The 17978-nt window shown below is 41.0% G+C and overlaps 1 protein-coding gene across 1 annotated transcript in view; it reads right to left on the bottom strand.

Moving 5' to 3' along the window:
* Window positions 1-17978, bottom strand: part of GRIN2B (glutamate ionotropic receptor NMDA type subunit 2B) — a 394378-nt gene that overhangs the window by 268074 nt on the left and 108326 nt on the right. The window contains exon 3 of the mRNA XM_087814778.1: window positions 11200-11628. Coding sequence (XP_087670904.1) covers window positions 11200-11610 — 411 coding nt within the window. The 5' untranslated portion in view covers window positions 11611-11628. The remainder of the gene's footprint in view (window positions 1-11199; window positions 11629-17978) is intronic.

Below are 17978 nucleotides of genomic sequence, written 5' to 3'. Positions count from 1 at the left end.
AAGCCTGAAATCAAGGTTGGTAGGTCACGTTCCCTCTAAAACCTCTAAGGGACAATCTTTCATTGCTTCTTCTAGCTTTTGGTGGCTTCCTCTGCCTCTCTTTATAAGGACTTCTTTATGTCTTCTCCTCTTCGATCTCTCCCTCTCTTTTTTTAATCATCACCCAAGGATATGTTTAGAGAGAGGAAGGGAGAGAGAGAAAAACATTGATGTATGAGAGAAACATCAATCGGCTGCCTCCAGTACGCAGCCCAGGTATGCGCCCTGACCGGGAATCAAACTTGAAGCTTCTTTGCGCATGGGACAATGCTCCAACCAACTGAGCCATAGGGGCAGGGTGCCTACTGTTCTATCTACCATAAGGACATTTGTCATTGGATTTAAGGCCCACCCAGCTAATCCAAGATGATCTCATCTTAAGATCCTTAACTTAATTCCATCTTCAAAGACCCTTTTTCCAAATAAGGTCACATTCACAGGTTCTAGGAGTTGGGACATAGACATATCTTTTTTTTTTTTTTTTGGTGGGGGGGTAACATTTAGCTTACTGTGTTTATAGAGAGAGCACAGTTGAATAATTGTTAATTGTTTAATAAAAGTTAGCTATTACTATGCTCCCAATACTACGGTATGTGATGGTAACAGAAAAATCAGTAAATCATCGCCCTGGCCCATAATGAGTCTATTGAATACCAAGTGAGACAGATAGGTAAACAAGACAATTACAATAAAAGCATAAGTAGGGCACAGGTGAAGTGCAAACATAGAAAGAGAAAAGAAAGAAAGAAAGAAAGAAAGAAAGAAAGAAAGAAAGAAAGAAAGAAAGAAAGAAAGAAAGAAAGAAAGAAAGAAAGAAAGAAAGAAAGAAAGAAAGAAAGAAAGAAAGAAAGAAAGAAAGAAAGAAAGAAAGAAAGAAAGAAAGAGAGGGAGAGAGAGAGAGAAAGGAAGGAGGGAGGGAGGGAGGGAGGAAAAGAGAGAGAAAGAGAGAAAGAGAGAGAGAGAGAGAGGGAGGGAGGGAGGGAGGGAGGAAGGAAGATAAATTCTGTGACGATGAGAGTCAGAAAAGGTTTCACGGAAGTGCCATGACCTCTCTCCAAAAGAGAGTAGGTGCTTGTGGGTGGACAAGAGAGGATATTCTAAGGAGAGGAAGTAGCACACACAAAATCACAGGATATAAAACGGCCAGGACCATTCAGGGAGCTGTAAATAACTTTGTGTGACTTGACATTGCTGTTCAAGGGCGGGGAAGTTAAGAGAAAATCCTGGAGAGGTGGCCTGGGACCAGATCAAAGAGGAAGTCATATTCCAAGCTGTGGGAAGCCAGTGCAGCGTTTTCAGTGAAAGTGTCGCAATCAGACTTGATTTTCTAAAGAAACACACAGGTAAACTGCCATGCAGAAACAAAAGAAGTGCAGCACTGAGGTCATGGGAGTGCAAGGGGGGTGGGGGTGGGAGCTAACGAGGCTTCCTTCCTGGGTGGGTGACCCTTGTGAGGGGAAAGGAGTGGTCTGGGTGGACCCCAGGCTGGTTCCCTACTCCCTTCCTAGAACTCCCTCTTGGTTTCTATAAATGCCCCCCTTTCCTTGTTCTTCTGGTTCTCTTCTTATCTCTCTAATAATTCCATCTTAGCTCCTTTATTGTCTCCACTTCCTCTGGCCCTCCCTCAAATGGTGGGGTTTGACTTTTATGGCTTAGAATAAAAAATTAGGTTTTGTCCTTGACACACTTTTCTCCTCAGCCCACGTGTCAGCTCTGAGCCACCTCACCCACCCTCCTTGCTTCGACTACCCTCTCCCTGCTAATGAGGCTCACGTCTACATTTCCAGCCCAAATCACCCTCTTTCCTCCAGCCCCAAACCCAGCTGCTTACTAGACATTTCCACTTCCATGACCCACCCATATTCTAAATTCCACTCTTTCTCATTCCCACTGTCACCCAACTTGTGACAAACATAATTACTCTTGTCATCAAAATTGCTGGAATAGCACTAAAAGGGTCAACAGTGTTCAGTGCTGCAGGAGGTCAAGAAAGACTTGAAAAGTCCATTGGATTTGGCGTTTTATAGAAAGTGAGGGAAGGGGCAGTGAAAGCGGCAATTCCAGGCTACTTTTAAAGGAGCTGAACTGTGAAAAGAAGGAGAGAGAGGAGGGAGAACCCGCGTCAAGGAGAGCTTTTATCATTTATTCACTGAGAGAGACCTGAGCATGTTCAATGAGGGCAAATTGGTATTTCGGGTAAACTATTCTTGACTGCTAAGTACTATCACACACATTGCAGGCCACTTAGCATGCCTGGTCTTCAGGTTCTAAGTGCCAGTAGCACACACACACACAGGCACACATGCAAAACCAGTCAGTATGAGAACAAAAAAACTCCCCCAATACATTTCTAAACATCTCCTGTGGACCACTAAGCTAGGGAGAACATGCCAGCAGGGAGGCATAAATTGGCAATTACGGGGAAAAAGTAAAAAACTGATGAACTGAGGTCCAAGTTCTGGAGGACATGTGAGGAGACTGGGCCAAGGGCACAAAAGCAGGCTTTGGTGTGAGTCAGGACAAATGACAGATGAGAGATGTCTGGGATTTAGAATTGCACGAATATTGGTTGAATTCCCAAGCCATCACTTACTTTCTTTGAGAAACACTGCTGACTAACCCCAAAGCTGACCCCAACCCTTGCCCACTTCCCACCTCCACCAGAAAGCCTCGCACCCCTTCCCCCACCTACCCAGGGTTGGCTACTAACACTGGGCTCATGCGATCAAGGGATCAAGGATATGGGGAAGACTTTTCCTGATCTACTACCCACCCCCAGGCTTTTCCTTCTTTGAGTGTTGACAGGATGCCTAGAGCTAGGGCAGAATATTGCAACCAGGACAAAAATGCCGAGAGAGTCCCAGAGGTCAAGCCTGACATCACTGCTTCACTGAACCACCCCCAGCAGTCTGTCTCCAGGCGCCTTGTTCTGAGATAAATCACCTCTTTGTTTAGGCCACTGTAAATGAATCACCACCTAAAGGTCTTGGGCAAGACACTTAACCTCTCTGATCTACAATTTCCTCATCTGTAAAATGGAGGCAAAACACATGGCTTGTAAATTCAACGAAAGAATTAAATGAAATAGCATATGTAAAGTAAGCTCATGTAAGGACTAGCTTAGAGCTTGACAAAAGTAAATGATCAATCAATTTTACTTCTCTTTCTCATTGTAACCTCATACCAGCCCATGATAATTTGGGTGGGGTTTTTTTGTCCCTGTGAAATAGAATTGCATCAATAAACTCTTTTTGTCCTCAAAAAAAAAAAAAAGAAATAAAAATTGGCTTTCATATTACTCTCATGCATGCTGGACCCTTAAAATCAAATCTAATTTTTTGAGGTTTTATTTTTTTCCTTGTTATTGAATATATTGGGGGTGACACTGGTTAACAAAATAATACAGGTTTCGGGTGCACAATTCTACAACACTATCTGTACACTGTATTGTGTGTTCACAACTCCAAGTCAAGTCTCTGTCCATCATCAGTTATTCCCCCCATGCCCTCCTCCCCTCCCTACATCTCCTCGTCCCCCACCACATTGTTGTTCCTGTCCGTGAGTTTTTTCTCTTTTATTTCTTTTTAGCTATAATCTCTCCACCCCCACTCAGCTCTCCTCCCCGACAGCTGTCAGCCTGCTCTCTATGAGTCTGTCACATTTTGCTTGTTGGTTCATTTTGTTCATTAGATTCCACAAAGAAGAGAAACCATGGTAGATGTCTTTCTCTGACTGGCTTATTTCACTTAGCATAATGCTCTCCAGGTCCATCCGTGTTTTTGCAAAGGGTAAGATTTCCTTCCTTTTTACGGCCAAGTAGTATTCTATTGTATAAATGTGCCACAGCTTTTTTATCCACTCATCTACTGATGGACGTTCGGTCTGCTTCCAAATATTGGCTACTGTAAATAATGCTGCAATGAACATAAAGAATGCAGACTGGTGCAGCCACTGTAGAAAGCGGTATGGAGTTACCTCAAAAAATTAAAAATGGGCCTGGCCGGGCGTGGCTCAGCGGTTGAGCGTCAACCTAGGATTCAGGCGATCGGGGTTCGATTCCCGGTCAGGGCACATGCCCGGGTTGCGGGCTCCATCCCCAGCCGGGGGCGTGCAGGAGGCAGCCGACCAATGACTCTCTCATCATTGATGTTTCTATCTCTCTCTCTGTCCCTTCCTCTCTCTGAAATCAATAAAGATATATTTTTAAAAAATTAAAAATGGAACTCCCTTATGATCTAGTGATTCCCCTTCTGGGAATTTATCTGAAGAAACACAAAACACTAATTCAAAAAAATATATGCACCACTGTGTTCAAATATAATTTTGATGCCATATTTTTTAATTCTATCACAGAATAAAAATATAATTTTGAATAAAATACAAAATCTAATTTTTTATTCTAAACCATAAAATCAAAATATAATTTGGAATACACTGTAAATCTAACAAGTATAAATAAGGCAAAAGAATCACCGAAGTCTCAGAAAGGGGAATGAAAATATACTCTTGGTGTAGAAATCATATTCCAAGGAGTTCTTCAAAAATATCTGTGTAATCTATTAAAAATTAACTCGTGACATTTAATAAATTAACTGCTTTCGTGTACCTACAACATAGTACCACTTTCTAACTAGTACCTTTAATATCTCATTTAATAATTCACTTTTTCTTATATATCAACACTTCCAAATCTATGAGTGACCCTGGATTCAAACACTATTTTATGTTGCTATGCTTTCTTTGGTACTGCTCCTGACTAATCTTCATTATATCCTATGTGTATCTATTTATTGAAATCACTGTATGCCTCTGCTTTGAAAATCTTGATAAGTCCTGATCATGTCACAATCAGTAATTGCATCACCATAGAGGAAAAACCCACTGAGCTGCTGTTTATCCACCAGGCCTAAGATGAAAGGTATTATCATCCCGAACTCTTCTCTTTCAGTCAACAGGAAAGCATTAGCATCCCATTGTCCTCAATGATTTAGGTAATGGCTGGTATACGAAAATACAAGATAGTGAGTCCTGAGGGCCTGCTGTTTACCCAGCACTGGGGACAGTGCTTCATACAGCTCACAACGAACTAGGTTTTATTCTGTCCCCATCTCATGAACCGAAAATTTGAGGCTAAGTGTTTAAAAGCACAATTAATGTCCCATGGCTAGGAATGCACACAGCTCAAACCTACTGGCTTCACAGGCTACACGTTCTTTGCACGGTGCCACAACCTTCCTGCAGACACTTCTCTGCCTTCCTGCAGGATGTCTGAAAAAGGATGGCTCGTGTGTTACCTTCTAGCAAGGAGCGCCTTTATTTCTATGAATGCCTAAAGCAATTTTGGGGGCCTTAGTTTTTTTAAAGCATTAACACTGTACCTGGACTTCAAGTGGCCAGTCTTTTGAGAGCAAACCTTAGCTCCAATTTTAAAAGAAAGGATATGTTGGCCAACAAGAAACACATTCCACAGAATCAGGTGGAAAGACTGAAATTCAGATAGACCTGAGGGCTGCATCACTGCAATGTCACAGTGTTTTAGAGAGAACTGCTCACCCATCTTCCCCCAAAGCTTAGTTCAAGAAAGTGGGGGAAATGGGAGAGGAGGAACTGACCTCCAGGCAGGCCATTCTATCCTAGCCTTTTTCTGGTTGCCTCAGTGTGTGGACTGGGAGGTTTAACGGCAACCAAAAAAATTTTAAGGTCAAAAATACTTGGAATCAGATCCTAGTCCCACTATTTCTCTAGCTATGTGACTTTGGCCAGGGTACATAAACTCTCTGATTTAGCTTCCCCATCAACCAAAGAAATACTACTCCTTACCTCACAGCATTGCCTAAGAATTAAAATGGTCATTGACATCATGCCTGGCACAAAGTTGGCAACTATACTGGCTTCTATATTCTCTTGCCTTTCCCACCTCTATATCTCAACTCTCCTCATCAAGAAATGCCAAAATGTCACAGTTTGCTCTGTCCCAAGGAATACCATGTGACAAACAACTGAAAGAAAAACTAAAAGACACCAAAATTGGCAAAGAGGCACAGAGTAATGTATGAGTGGCACAGCTAACTTGGTTTCAAGGTTGTTTTGGATGTGGAAACCCACATGAGCAACTGGAAGGCAATAGGCTATTTACAGTGTCACACATTACTGCTAGCTCATCTCTCTCCAAACACTTTGCCATTTGGTGTTCGTGAGGGGAAGGGTGGGGAGAGAGATGTGGGGAGATGGGGAAAAGATGGGGCCAGTTTGATTCCAACATGTGGCTCTCTGCACAGGAAAATAAGGGCTCTATTCAAAGCATCAAGTCTCAACCAAGCAAGTGAGAAAGAATCATAGCAACAGATTCCAGAGTAAGAGCAATAGATTCCTCCAGAGTAAGATTATTTTAGCATGTCCTTTAATGAGGAACAAGGTATGGAATATGATGCATATTTTAGCTACTGTTCTTCACTCTCATCAAGCCATCTATTTCCAGGCCCTGACTCTTACTCAGCATACCCTTCTCTCTTCCATTCTTGCAGCATTAAAAAATGGACCTCACATCGTTTTGCCTGATCCTACTGTAACTTCCATGTCTTGTTTTCCTTCCTATCTCCTGCCTAAGCCACTTTCATTGGTCCTAATGCCAGTAACAAAAGAACTGTCAATAAGCCTGCCTTTCCTTATTACCATTCCTTATTTCTCTCACCGAAAGTATATGTTTGCACAGTGCTTTTCCATAATTTTCCACATATTTTACTTCATTTTCTCTTCAAAATGTTGTAAAGTGAGTAGGGCAGAAAAAAAATTTAAATATTATAAACTGTAAACTGAGTATCAGTTAGCTTCAGTGATTTGTTTGCCCCAATTTCCAAAGCTCTTAAGAATGGAGTCTACAACTCAGGATTTGTAATTCTTAGTTAAATGCTTTTTGAGGCAAACTTGAATAAATAGAAAGCACAGGCTTCAAAATAGGTATTTCTGGGGTTGGAATCCCATCCCATTGCTGATAAACTGTGATATCCCAGATTAGTTACTTAACCTCTCTGAGCTAAAATCTGAAAAGCCAAGAAAGATTTCAGCAAGTCAGCAAGGAACCGCCTGGAAAGAAATGGAAATACAGCTAGCTTTAGTTCATTATTTGGATTCAGATGGGCATCCTAAGTCCAGGATCTCAGGAAGTATAAAAGTAATTATAACAAGAAAAAATAAAATATACTCCTTATACTCAGGCGGGGAATTGCCAAAAATCACCCCATACATTTTTCAGCTGTCTCTGTTACTATTGTAAAAGTCTTTTTATTACAAGGGCCTGGCAGTTCTTTCCTTATTAAAGCTCTTCTTTAACTAAACGTGCCCTTTTGGTAACTGTGGCTGTATCACTGATGAGCCTCAGCTGCCCTTAGGGGACAAGACCATGGCTCCCACTCATACCACTCAGCCATTGCAGGAGGCAGGTAACCGGTCTCCAGTTCAGAAATGACTGTATCATGAAACCTTCGCCCTTTCTTCAAACTGCACAATACAACCTTCAGCTTAGCCTGCTGAATGCTATGCTGGATACTTAGTGAAACACTTGCTATGTATTATCTCAGTTATTCTTCAACAACCCTATAATGAATATATTATTGTCCCCATTATACAGGCAAGGAAATCAAGGTTTAGAGCGGTTGGTGAGTAGTCCAGATCCTCACATCTGGGAAGTGATGGTTGAAAGCCACTCTGACTCCAAATTCTGAACTTTGAACAGCTCTACTCTGCTGGCGCCATGCTTCTTTTGGCCATGGGTGAAGGTGCATTTCCTCACTGAGAAAGCAGAGCGCTAATTAACGTTTGCCCTGATTAATCAACATATACAGAAAAAGTGAGCACATGCTACTTGACCAGATGCCGAGCCTGTGTCTCACTACTTTTGTCAAAAATCTTTATAATCATGCTCTTTCTTCCATCACCAACTCCTTGAATCAGGGACTTCATCCCTGCATGCAATCTTCCACAAGCACACTTAATAAGTAGATTCTATTCTAAACAAACAAACAAGCAAAAACTAAGTTAAAATAAAGAGGCAATTACCTATCTCCTAGAAGAGAAAAGCCAAATGGAAGGCTGACTGATCATCTTTCAGATGACAACTATACCTTAAAGACTACGCTTCAAACACAGTGAAGCTGTATTTCTTAGAATTTCTGCATCAGTTCCATTTTCAAATGTTTTGTCCTGTTGCCTCATAGTTGATTCATGGTCATCAAACTCTGTGTCCTCATTCTACGTTTGTAAAATGTGGTCACGGTGCTTAAAAATAAACTTCTATTTTTAAAAACTGGCCTTCGAATTTGAGGTGTTTTATTTTTGAAACTTGACCCAAAAGCTTATTTCTCTGAAATCTGGGAGATTCTTTTTACTTGCCTTCATGCAAATCCCTGTGAACGTTCCTGTGCACAGCTCCCTGGAATTGTGGACCTGCTGCCCTCCCAGTCCTGGTGGTTCCTGCTGCTCCTTTCTCTGCAGCCACCAGCTACCCATTCAGGCATCTAACCCCTTGTGACTGAGCCTTTAGCTTTCTGGCTTCCATGTTACCAGGACCTCCTTCTTTCCTCCATTTCTTCTTCCCACCTACCTTTTAGAAGCTCTTCTTTTTAGGTCAAAAGTGACACATTATTTAGGCTATTTTAGGAAACTGCCTAAAAATCATTGCCTATCTCCCTTTCATGGTGGAGAAGAAAAGACAAGATGGGGTATTTGGGTTGGTTGCAACAATAGGAGGGGTTAGGGGAAAGAGATCAGGGGGATCTCACTACGCTGACCTGGGAAGAACCCACCTCCCTGGCTTCAATCTTCCCTTTACCCCTAGAAGGAGTAGCCAATGAATGGGCCCTCTATGAAACTGTGCTACCCCTAAATGCTGTTCATATTCTCATTCATTCTCTCCTCTAGTCAGATTCCAGTATTGCCATTATGATCAAGGGGCAAATTACATTTAGTCAGATAGCATCCACCACAGAGGAGAAAGTAGAGAATAGGAAGTTATGTAGGACCCCAACAGCCTCTCCAGTTTCTTGAGAGGCAATAGAGCACATGGCCTTTGGAGCGAGCAACCAACATTAAAGTCCTGGCTGCAACTTATTAGCTACATATATCATTTTGTATATGTTATTTAACCTCTCTGAGCCTCAGTTTCCCCACCTGTCAAATGGAGATAAATAATACCACTTAGCTCACTGGGTTGTAAGAGTATTAAATAAAATCATGCATACTAAGCACTACATGCCCGGCATATGGTAGATAATCTAAAGCACCTAGGATGTATCCGTGAACAAAAGTGCCCAATCTCCCCACATGATCTGCATCTTAGTTCATATTTTTATATTATTGTTATGCATTTGTAAGAGACACAACAGAGAAGCAACCAACTGATTTAACCAATAGCCACTTATAGTAGGGCTGGGGGTGACGTGAGGTGGACCTAAGATAACATAGGTTGCACAATAGCCCATATAAGAAAAAAAAAATCATTTTTACCTGTCTTGCTCTCAAAATAAATATGCACTTATTTATGTTTCAAAAATTTGGCTCACTCACCTTCGCATCTTTCAGTGCCATATTGTGCCCTCAAAATACCACTGCTAAAATATAATTTGCTAAGGAAAATGTTAACCAAAAAAAATCTAGCTAAAGCAAAAAACTCAGTAGGTTTTGCCATAGTTAGTCTATATTTTCCACTGTGCTTAAGCTTATCTCCATTCCCTTAGCATGGGCTTCTCGTGCCAGCATTTGTGTCTAACATCTTTACCTTTCAGTGTCTTTCTCATATGCTACCGAAGTTCTCCACTTAGTACTTTCCACTTGACCTTTCCTGGATGGAATAAAGGAAGCTCCGGAACAGATGCTCATCATCTCCGCCTGCTGCCGACAGATGGCAACAGCGATCACGCAAGGTTATTTCACTCTGTTAAGCTCTGCACTGTGATGGTTCTCAACCGGCCCAGGAGCACGCGTGTGGTGTCTGTGCTAGGTGCTGAGGTGTTTGCAAACATCATTAACCCTACAGCATGTCTTTTCAGTAAAAAACTAATGGCTGTTTGAAAAGGATGTTAAGAAATATGAGATGACAATGACAAGGTAGAAACAATTTTAAAAACCTAAAGTGATTAAAAAAAAACCCCACAATAAATATTGTATTTGTGAAATGAATCAATCTGAGATACAAATAACTGTGAAGGACAATACGTAGTGAGAGAAGTGCTGTACCTAAACAAGCAATCAAGCAAAGAAAAATAGTGAATAAGTAGAAAATGTGCAAAGCAAACAACAAATGTGCAAACAAAACAACAAAACATTTTCTGTGGTTAGAGAAGAACCGTCGATGTCAGGGAACAATGTCATATGACCACTAATATTAATGTAGGAGAGGCTAGGATTTATCTGAGGCCTGAAAACAGTGGTTCTCGGCCTTAATTGCACACCAGAATCTTCTGGGGAGCTTTTAAAAATCCTAGGCCCCAGGCAATACCCTCGGCCAATAATCAGAATCTCTGGGGGCAGGAGCCAGGCATTGGTAGTGCTTAAGGCTCTTCAGGTGATCCTAACGTGCAGCCAAGATTAAGGACCACTGCCTTCAAATGTAAGCATGGGGAAATGCAGCTGCAATGGTTCTGTGCATTAAAATCCATTCAAAATGCACAGACCAATGTGTGATGGGTGTGGACACCTTAGCAAGTACTTCTCTGTGATAATTGTACCTTCAAAGAGAAAAAGTACCTGCCTCGAAGGAGTTTTCATTTTAGATCCTTGAGACTGCTGCGGGTGAACAGTATGTACTACCAAGGAAGATTGGAGCACACCTTATCTTAAAACTTTGAAGGAGCTATTCATATGCGTATTAGAAGAAAATGGATCACAAAGCTACGAGCTTCAGTATCTCTTAGTCATTTCAATGAATCCATTTACAAAGAAATGGGCACACAAAGCTGTGCAAAACTCTATGAGTGTCTAGAAAGAAGCCTCTCTCCCTCCCTTTCATCTCCACGAAATTAGACTAATCCCTGGTCTATCTACTCACTCAGTGCATTCTGGTTACTACCTTCCATCTTTTATAATTAAGTTTTACACTAAAACAAGTGGATCATTAAGCTCTCAATTCAAACCAACCAGGCTCTTCTCACTGCAGCCCCCTTTTACCTTATCTGCCATTATCATAGAGGATCCCCCGTGGATGCCCAGGATGGGGGTGAGAGTCTGGGCTGAAATGAAGTCAAGGATCTGGGCGATGGCTTCCTGGTCAGTGTCGTCAGCAAACACCACCCCCTGGATCTTCCGATCAGACATGAGATCGCAGATACGGGTGATGATGCTCTTTGGATCAGTCTCATTCATGGCTACTAGCTCCACACGGGGCACCACGGAGAGATGATGGAAGTCATCTTTCTCGTGAGCATCCTTGATGGCCACCTCGTCTGAAGTGCCCACGAGGATGACAGCAATGCCAATGCTGGGGGGGCTCTTCTGAGAACGAGCTCTGCTGCCTGACACGGCCAGGACAGCCAACACCAACCAGAACTTGGGAGAACAGCACTCTGCTCTGGGCTTCATCTTCAACTCGTCGACTCCCTGAAAACACAAAGACAAGAGTGATTAAAATACAACGCACACTATATGACCAGTCTTTGAAGAGGCTGGATACTGCAAGTTGAAGGCCTCTACTGGTCACCAAACCCAACTTCTATCCTTTAGCCAAGTCTCTTATAATCTCTTGTGTTTGCTCAACAGAGAGAGAGGGGGGGAAAAACTTTCAAAAGCATCAGAAATCCTTGAGCAAAAAAATAAAAGGTGCTATTGCTACAGCCATTAGCAGCAAAGACAGAGACAAATGAGGCAAAGAGGATGCAAGTGGTCCAAGCAGTAATGCCAAGTGCACAAACGCAGGAGTCTCCAAGAGGGGGTCTTGCTGTTGCTGCATGATCCTTGGCACTCCTACCACAATCCACCCTTGAGCTGCTCTTGGGCTGAGGGGATGGCATAGGCCAGGCAAAATGAGCAGTAAAATGGGCTTAGCAGAGGCTAGCAACAAAACATGGTCTGGATAAGCTAGATACAGGGAGCTACAGATACGTAAGTCCCACATTCTTGCTGCCTCTGGTTCATGATCACCTCAAAGACAAGGGCCTGAAAATTCTTTAGCAACCCTTTTAGTATCTAGCTCGTAATACTAAATCAAAAAACAACCAACACATAGACAGTACTTCTAAAAAGCACCTCAATTGATCCTTACAATAAACCAGTGGGGGGCAGGGAATAAGGAAGGTAATCTTATCCCCATGTTATAGATGTTGAAGCTAAGGCTCAAAGAAAATAAGAAATCCAAAACCATGAACCACTTAGGTGAAACAAATGTGAATCTAGATCTTCTGACTTGAAGGCCAATTTGCATTCCATTGCATTATATCACACTGCTTCACCCATTAATATAAGGAATAGTTTTATTTTGATTTGTTTATGCATCAAAGTATGGTGGTTTCAACAAATACTACTGATAGCTGCCATAAAGTTAGAGCCACTTTTTTCTTTTAATCTTCACCCAAGGATATTTTTTCCATTGCTTTTTCCCGAGGGGGGGGGGGGAGAACCATCTGTGTGAGAGAGACATCAATTGGTTGCCTCCCACATGTGCCCCAACTGGGGCCGGGGACTGAGCCTCCAGCTGAGGTACGGGCCCCCTTGACCAGAATTGAACCCGGGGCCCTTCAGTCCATGGGCCAACACTCTAACAACTGAGCCAAACCAGCTAGGGTACCACTTTTTTTTAATCTTCACTGGAGGATAAGTTTTTTTTGTTTTGTGGGGGTTTTTGTTTGTTTTGTTTTGTTTTGTTTTGTTTTGTTTTGTTTTGTTTTGTTTTGTTTTGTTTTGTTTTGTTTTTAAGAGAGTGAGGAAGGGTGAGAGAGAGTCCTTCCTGTACTCGCTGTGACTGGGGACTGAACTCGTAACCTAGGTATGTGACCTGACCGAGAATCGAACCCGCAATCTTTTGGTATATGGGACAATGTTCCAACCAACTGAGCCACCTGGCCAGGGCATATTAGAGCCACTTTTGAAAAATTTTCCATGGCATCCTTTAGTAGTGACTTCCCTGAAATGACTGGCTCCATATTTCCATACAATTCACCACCTTTTACCTGCAACAAACTCCTAGTTTTTATTTCCACATAAGCCCCTGAATGTTACACTATGCACTAGACTGAGGAAACAGTTCTATATAAAGCATGGTAATTTCTCAATGTTTTCCAAGAGCTCCTCTTATTTAAATTGAACTGGTCCTGCTTCTGTTGTTTTGATTTGTTTTAAATAATAATTTATTGTACCTCTATTATGCACTGTGTACTGTGTTAGGCATTTCCTCATATGGCGTCTCTTTGGTCCTCACTGAACCCTATAAATTAGTCATTTTATCCCCATTTTTCAAATGGAGAAACTGAAGCTTAAAACAGTTACATAATGTTCCCAAGGTCAATAAATACCAGCAAGCCAATACATATACTTAGCATCTTTACAGTCCGAGGAAATATTCTACAAACTGCACCCAAAACCAGAATCAGCAATTCTCATTCTTCTCCAGAGAGAGAGCGTAATCAAGGATGAAATTGCCACCTAATACCTCCTGCTTGTTTCCAAAAAAAAACCATTAAGATATCAGGGATCTAAAAACTTCGAGAATGTAGCTAACAAAAGAAAACAATGATGCTGTTGAATAAAGAGCGAGAAGGATGTTCGGGCTGAGCAGGGCGACTGCAAAGGGCATTAATGATTTGGGAGTAAGATGCTGGGGACATTTTGTGGCTGTGGAAGCACAAAATCCAATCCAGTTCTTGGCAGAAAACACCTTGGAAGTCTTGCTGTTGGAGTCATCCCTCCACGCTGCCAAGGAGGAGACCTGTATCGATCGCCTTGTCTCTCTGTTGCGAATAAGACAAGTAGCTCAGTGGTTGACACCTCGGCCAAGCTTACTCCTGCCGGTTTTCTGGTCCGTGTGTCTGCGCGGAGACGGGGGTGACTGCAGGGGCCGCGGGAGCCCAGGGGATGGACTTTCCCAGGGGAGCAGCGGGCCTGGGCCTGAGTCCCCCTGGCTTCAAGCAGAGCGCGCTCTATAGGGCACTCCATGGGGCAGCGCTAAATAGTCAGAGTAAGACCAATGGGTTCAGCACCTCAGCGAGCTGCTGGCAAAATAATAATAATAATCTGTTCAATTTCAAGGACTGGTTCCCAAGGAGAACCAAAAGATTTCGAATTTGGCAAGACCAGCGGCTAACTTCATTCCGATGGGATTCTAATCATTTAGTCGCCAGTCACTAAATCAGACTCCTTCACACTGAAAAGCGGTCCACTCTGCCATGACAGCTTATTAACTTTAATGCACTCTCCACTCTCCCATTTTGATGTTTTATTTACTCTGTTTAAAATATCTCTTGAGTTCCTCTATTTCTTCTCACACAATATATTACACTTTGTTATGCAATGCCTAGTGTGACACTCAAAGAATGGAATCTGGTTTTCCTGGGCATCTCTTTTATACTCAGAATAGAGCGAAGCACTTTACAAAGCAATACATTATGGGAGATACCAGTAACAGAGGGACTGTGAGACACACAAAGAAGCTTCTTTGAATACAAACTCAATTTCACACATTAGAAGGGGCTTAGTTGAGAGAAAGCATGTAGTTCAAGATAAGCAAATTGGTTTTGCTCCCTTCCACAGACAGGCCACGGTTAATCTTAATGCACCTGCTCTGTGAAGCTTTGCCCCCTCCTTGCCGCTGCTCTTTACCCACCCCCTGGTAGAATTGAGCATTGTTTCATTTTTACTTCACCATAGCCTGTATGTGTCTACCTAAATACCTGTAGAAGTTTACTATAATTATATGATTATATGTGTTCTTATCTTAACTAGTTGGTAATCTCCCAGTGGGCAGGGACCTTTTCAGTTCAGAAAGCATTTACTGAGCACCTACTACCTAGCAAACATTGTTATTAGTGTTGATGATGTAACTAACACAGGCTCTACTTTCCATAACCACAGCCTAGTAAAAGATACAGAAACACAAAGAAGGCCTTGTCTCATTTCTATTTGTGTTTTTGGGGTCTAGCAGGGCCTCATATACAATAGGAAAGGGTTCAATAAATAGTAGCCACTGAATTTCTACCATTATAAAGTTGTCAATATTTGACCTTTTTTAACCTATAAGAATAACCTATTTTATATATTATATACTTACAGTAACATTTTACCTATAACCTACCATATGCCAGACATTATTATTGCTAGGTAATTTATAATGTTTATATGCGATTGAACACTACATGAAAGTCATAACCTTATATTACAAATAAGAAAACATCTTCTGAGAGGCTAAGTATATGACCAAGGTCACATAGCTAATAAGGAATGTCATCAAGTTTCAAACCAAAGTGTTTCTGTCTCCAAAACCCTTGCTCTTTCCATTCTGCTGCCCCTCAGTATGAGTATATGAATGAATGGGGGGAAAATTAACCAAAAAATGAATGAAATCACCAACCAAGAACAAAGTGTGTTCTAATACCAGTTGCGCATTAACCAAGCACCTGAGGATGGGCAAACCACTTAATCACAGTCTCTCTATCCTCACTGGTGAAATCAGGATAATGTACTAACCTACATACCTGAAAGAGGTTTTGTGAGGATCAAATAATAATATGGAAGTGCTTTGAAGAAAAGGATGTTACTTTTAAGCTTCTATAGAAGTCGTTCAAGGATCCTAGCTATTTATGAAAGCACAAAGTCAGCATGTGGGAGGTGGGGTGACAGAATGGTAGACAGAGGCTGAGAAGAATGTTAAGAGGAACCTCACAGGAAGCAAACGATATTAGTTCCCTGACGGTTATAACTCCCTGGAGAAGATGTCATATAGGGCCTCAGAATAGCAGCAAACCCCACTGACGGCTTACCAGTTGTGTAGCAGAATTCAACAGTCACTCGGGTCAGGGTCAACAGTGAGAATCAGTGGTGCTCCAGACCCCCCCAAACCAGGCCCTGTATTCAGGCACTAGGGTGTACAAACAGAGCCAAGAACAAGGCAGCAGGATCAGAGAGTCAACTGTTCATTTCCTGGCCCTCTGCCTCCTTGAAGCCTGAGGTGAGTGGGCCCCAGATCTACAGCAAGCAGAAGACCACAGGAGCCTATGTTTACGCCCACAGTTGGCGCATGGTAACTATAGCAGGAGCCAGTCTACATTTTGCTGCCCACAGGAGGCTCCAAAGGAAGACACATCTGAATGAGAAGCTGGGACAGCTCTGGCCAGGACAGAATCCTGGGGCAACCCCAACAGAAAAAATAAAATGTGATTTTAATAGGTGATTAAGTCAAGTTTTCCAAGTACTCTCCTTTAATGCAGTCAGGACACTATTTGAAATAATCCAATGAAGGAGCCTACGGTTAGAATATGATAGGCAGTGAGTAAAAGGAAGATTAAAAGTGCCAGAACTGTGTATCAGGTCCAGTTCCCCAAGCTACCCATAAAGACAGAAAGCTAGGATACATAGGCCTAAAATTTGTCTCTTTAGAGAATATGGGGACAAAAGGAGTCTCATATAGTATAAGCCAAGTGAAGTAGAAAGAACATAACCTTTTTGGAGGGCAATGAGATATCTATTAAATTTTTAATATTAAGACAATATAAAATTCAAAGGTGAAAACATAAAATGTGACAATGAAAGATGTCACATATTAGTACCAAAAACATACAAAAACCGTGAACATATATGAATCTAAAGATATAGGCTTAACATGTGGAAACTAATACCTAAAATTACCCTGGGGAGTAACAAATAAATCCAATAGACAAAATATAAACAAAGACATAAATAAAATTCTAAAAAACAAAGCATGAGTAATAAGCTTGAACTAGTTCAGAGATCTAGAAATTCATATACAACACAGACTACATATCCTTTTAATTACATAAAAACTACTGTATCTACAAAAATGCCTCAATAAATTCCAAAGAATCAATATAAAACAATTGCCATTTTTCTATAACATGATTAAATTACAAATCAATTTTTAAAGGTAGCTAAAAATATCACATACAAAACTTTGTAAAAACTTACTATTAAATAACACAAAGGTTAAAGAGGAAATCATAAGAGAAACTAAAACATTCTTTGAACAGAATGACAATAAAAATATTAAATATGGAAAGTGCTAGTATACAACTAAAACAGTTTAAAGAGAAACCCATGCCTTTAAATTCACTTATAAGGAAATTTTAAAATAAAAAAATTATTCGTAACTAAATTTTCACTTATTGAACAATTAACAGAGTCAGCCCTAAGAAGGAATTAAATAATAAAGACAAGGACAGAAATTAATGAAATGGAAGGCAAAGAAAGGAAGGAAAAAGCTGATCCTTTAAAAGACTGCAGTAAAGTTCTGACAAGACAACCCAAGGTAAAACAGAGAAAAAGCAAATAAAATTTGTAATGAAAAAGGAAAAACAGCAACATATACAATAGAAATTTAAAAAAATAAATATAATGAAAAATGATTGCTTTAAAATTTAATGTATAAATATATAATAAAAATAACAAAAGGGGGTTCAAAAGAAAATTTGAATATAACATTAACCATTAAAGAAAATAAAATGGTTATCAAAGGTCCCCAATCATAATCCACCAATAATCACCTCCCACTCCTACTCCCCACTCAACCACACCACTTCTATCAAAATACAAGGAAGTAAAACAGGTACACATGGTTTTATAGAGGAAGTCTACCAAATTTTTAAGGAAGAAAAGAGCCTTGTTCATACAAGTTGAACAAAATAGAAAAAGAAGGAAATCCAGATAATTGTAATACAAGAAAATATTATCATAGGTCCCCTTCACTTATCAAAATAAAGAGGGGAAAAAAAACCTAAATAAAATATTGG

This window comes from Miniopterus natalensis, chromosome 2 (genome assembly GCF_054644295.1).
Source record: "Miniopterus natalensis isolate mMinNat1 chromosome 2, mMinNat1.hap1, whole genome shotgun sequence".
NCBI lineage: Eukaryota > Metazoa > Chordata > Mammalia > Chiroptera > Miniopteridae > Miniopterus > Miniopterus natalensis.
The sequence above is the reverse complement of the archived record's forward strand: the minus strand, read 5'-3'. Positions and strand labels throughout refer to the sequence as shown.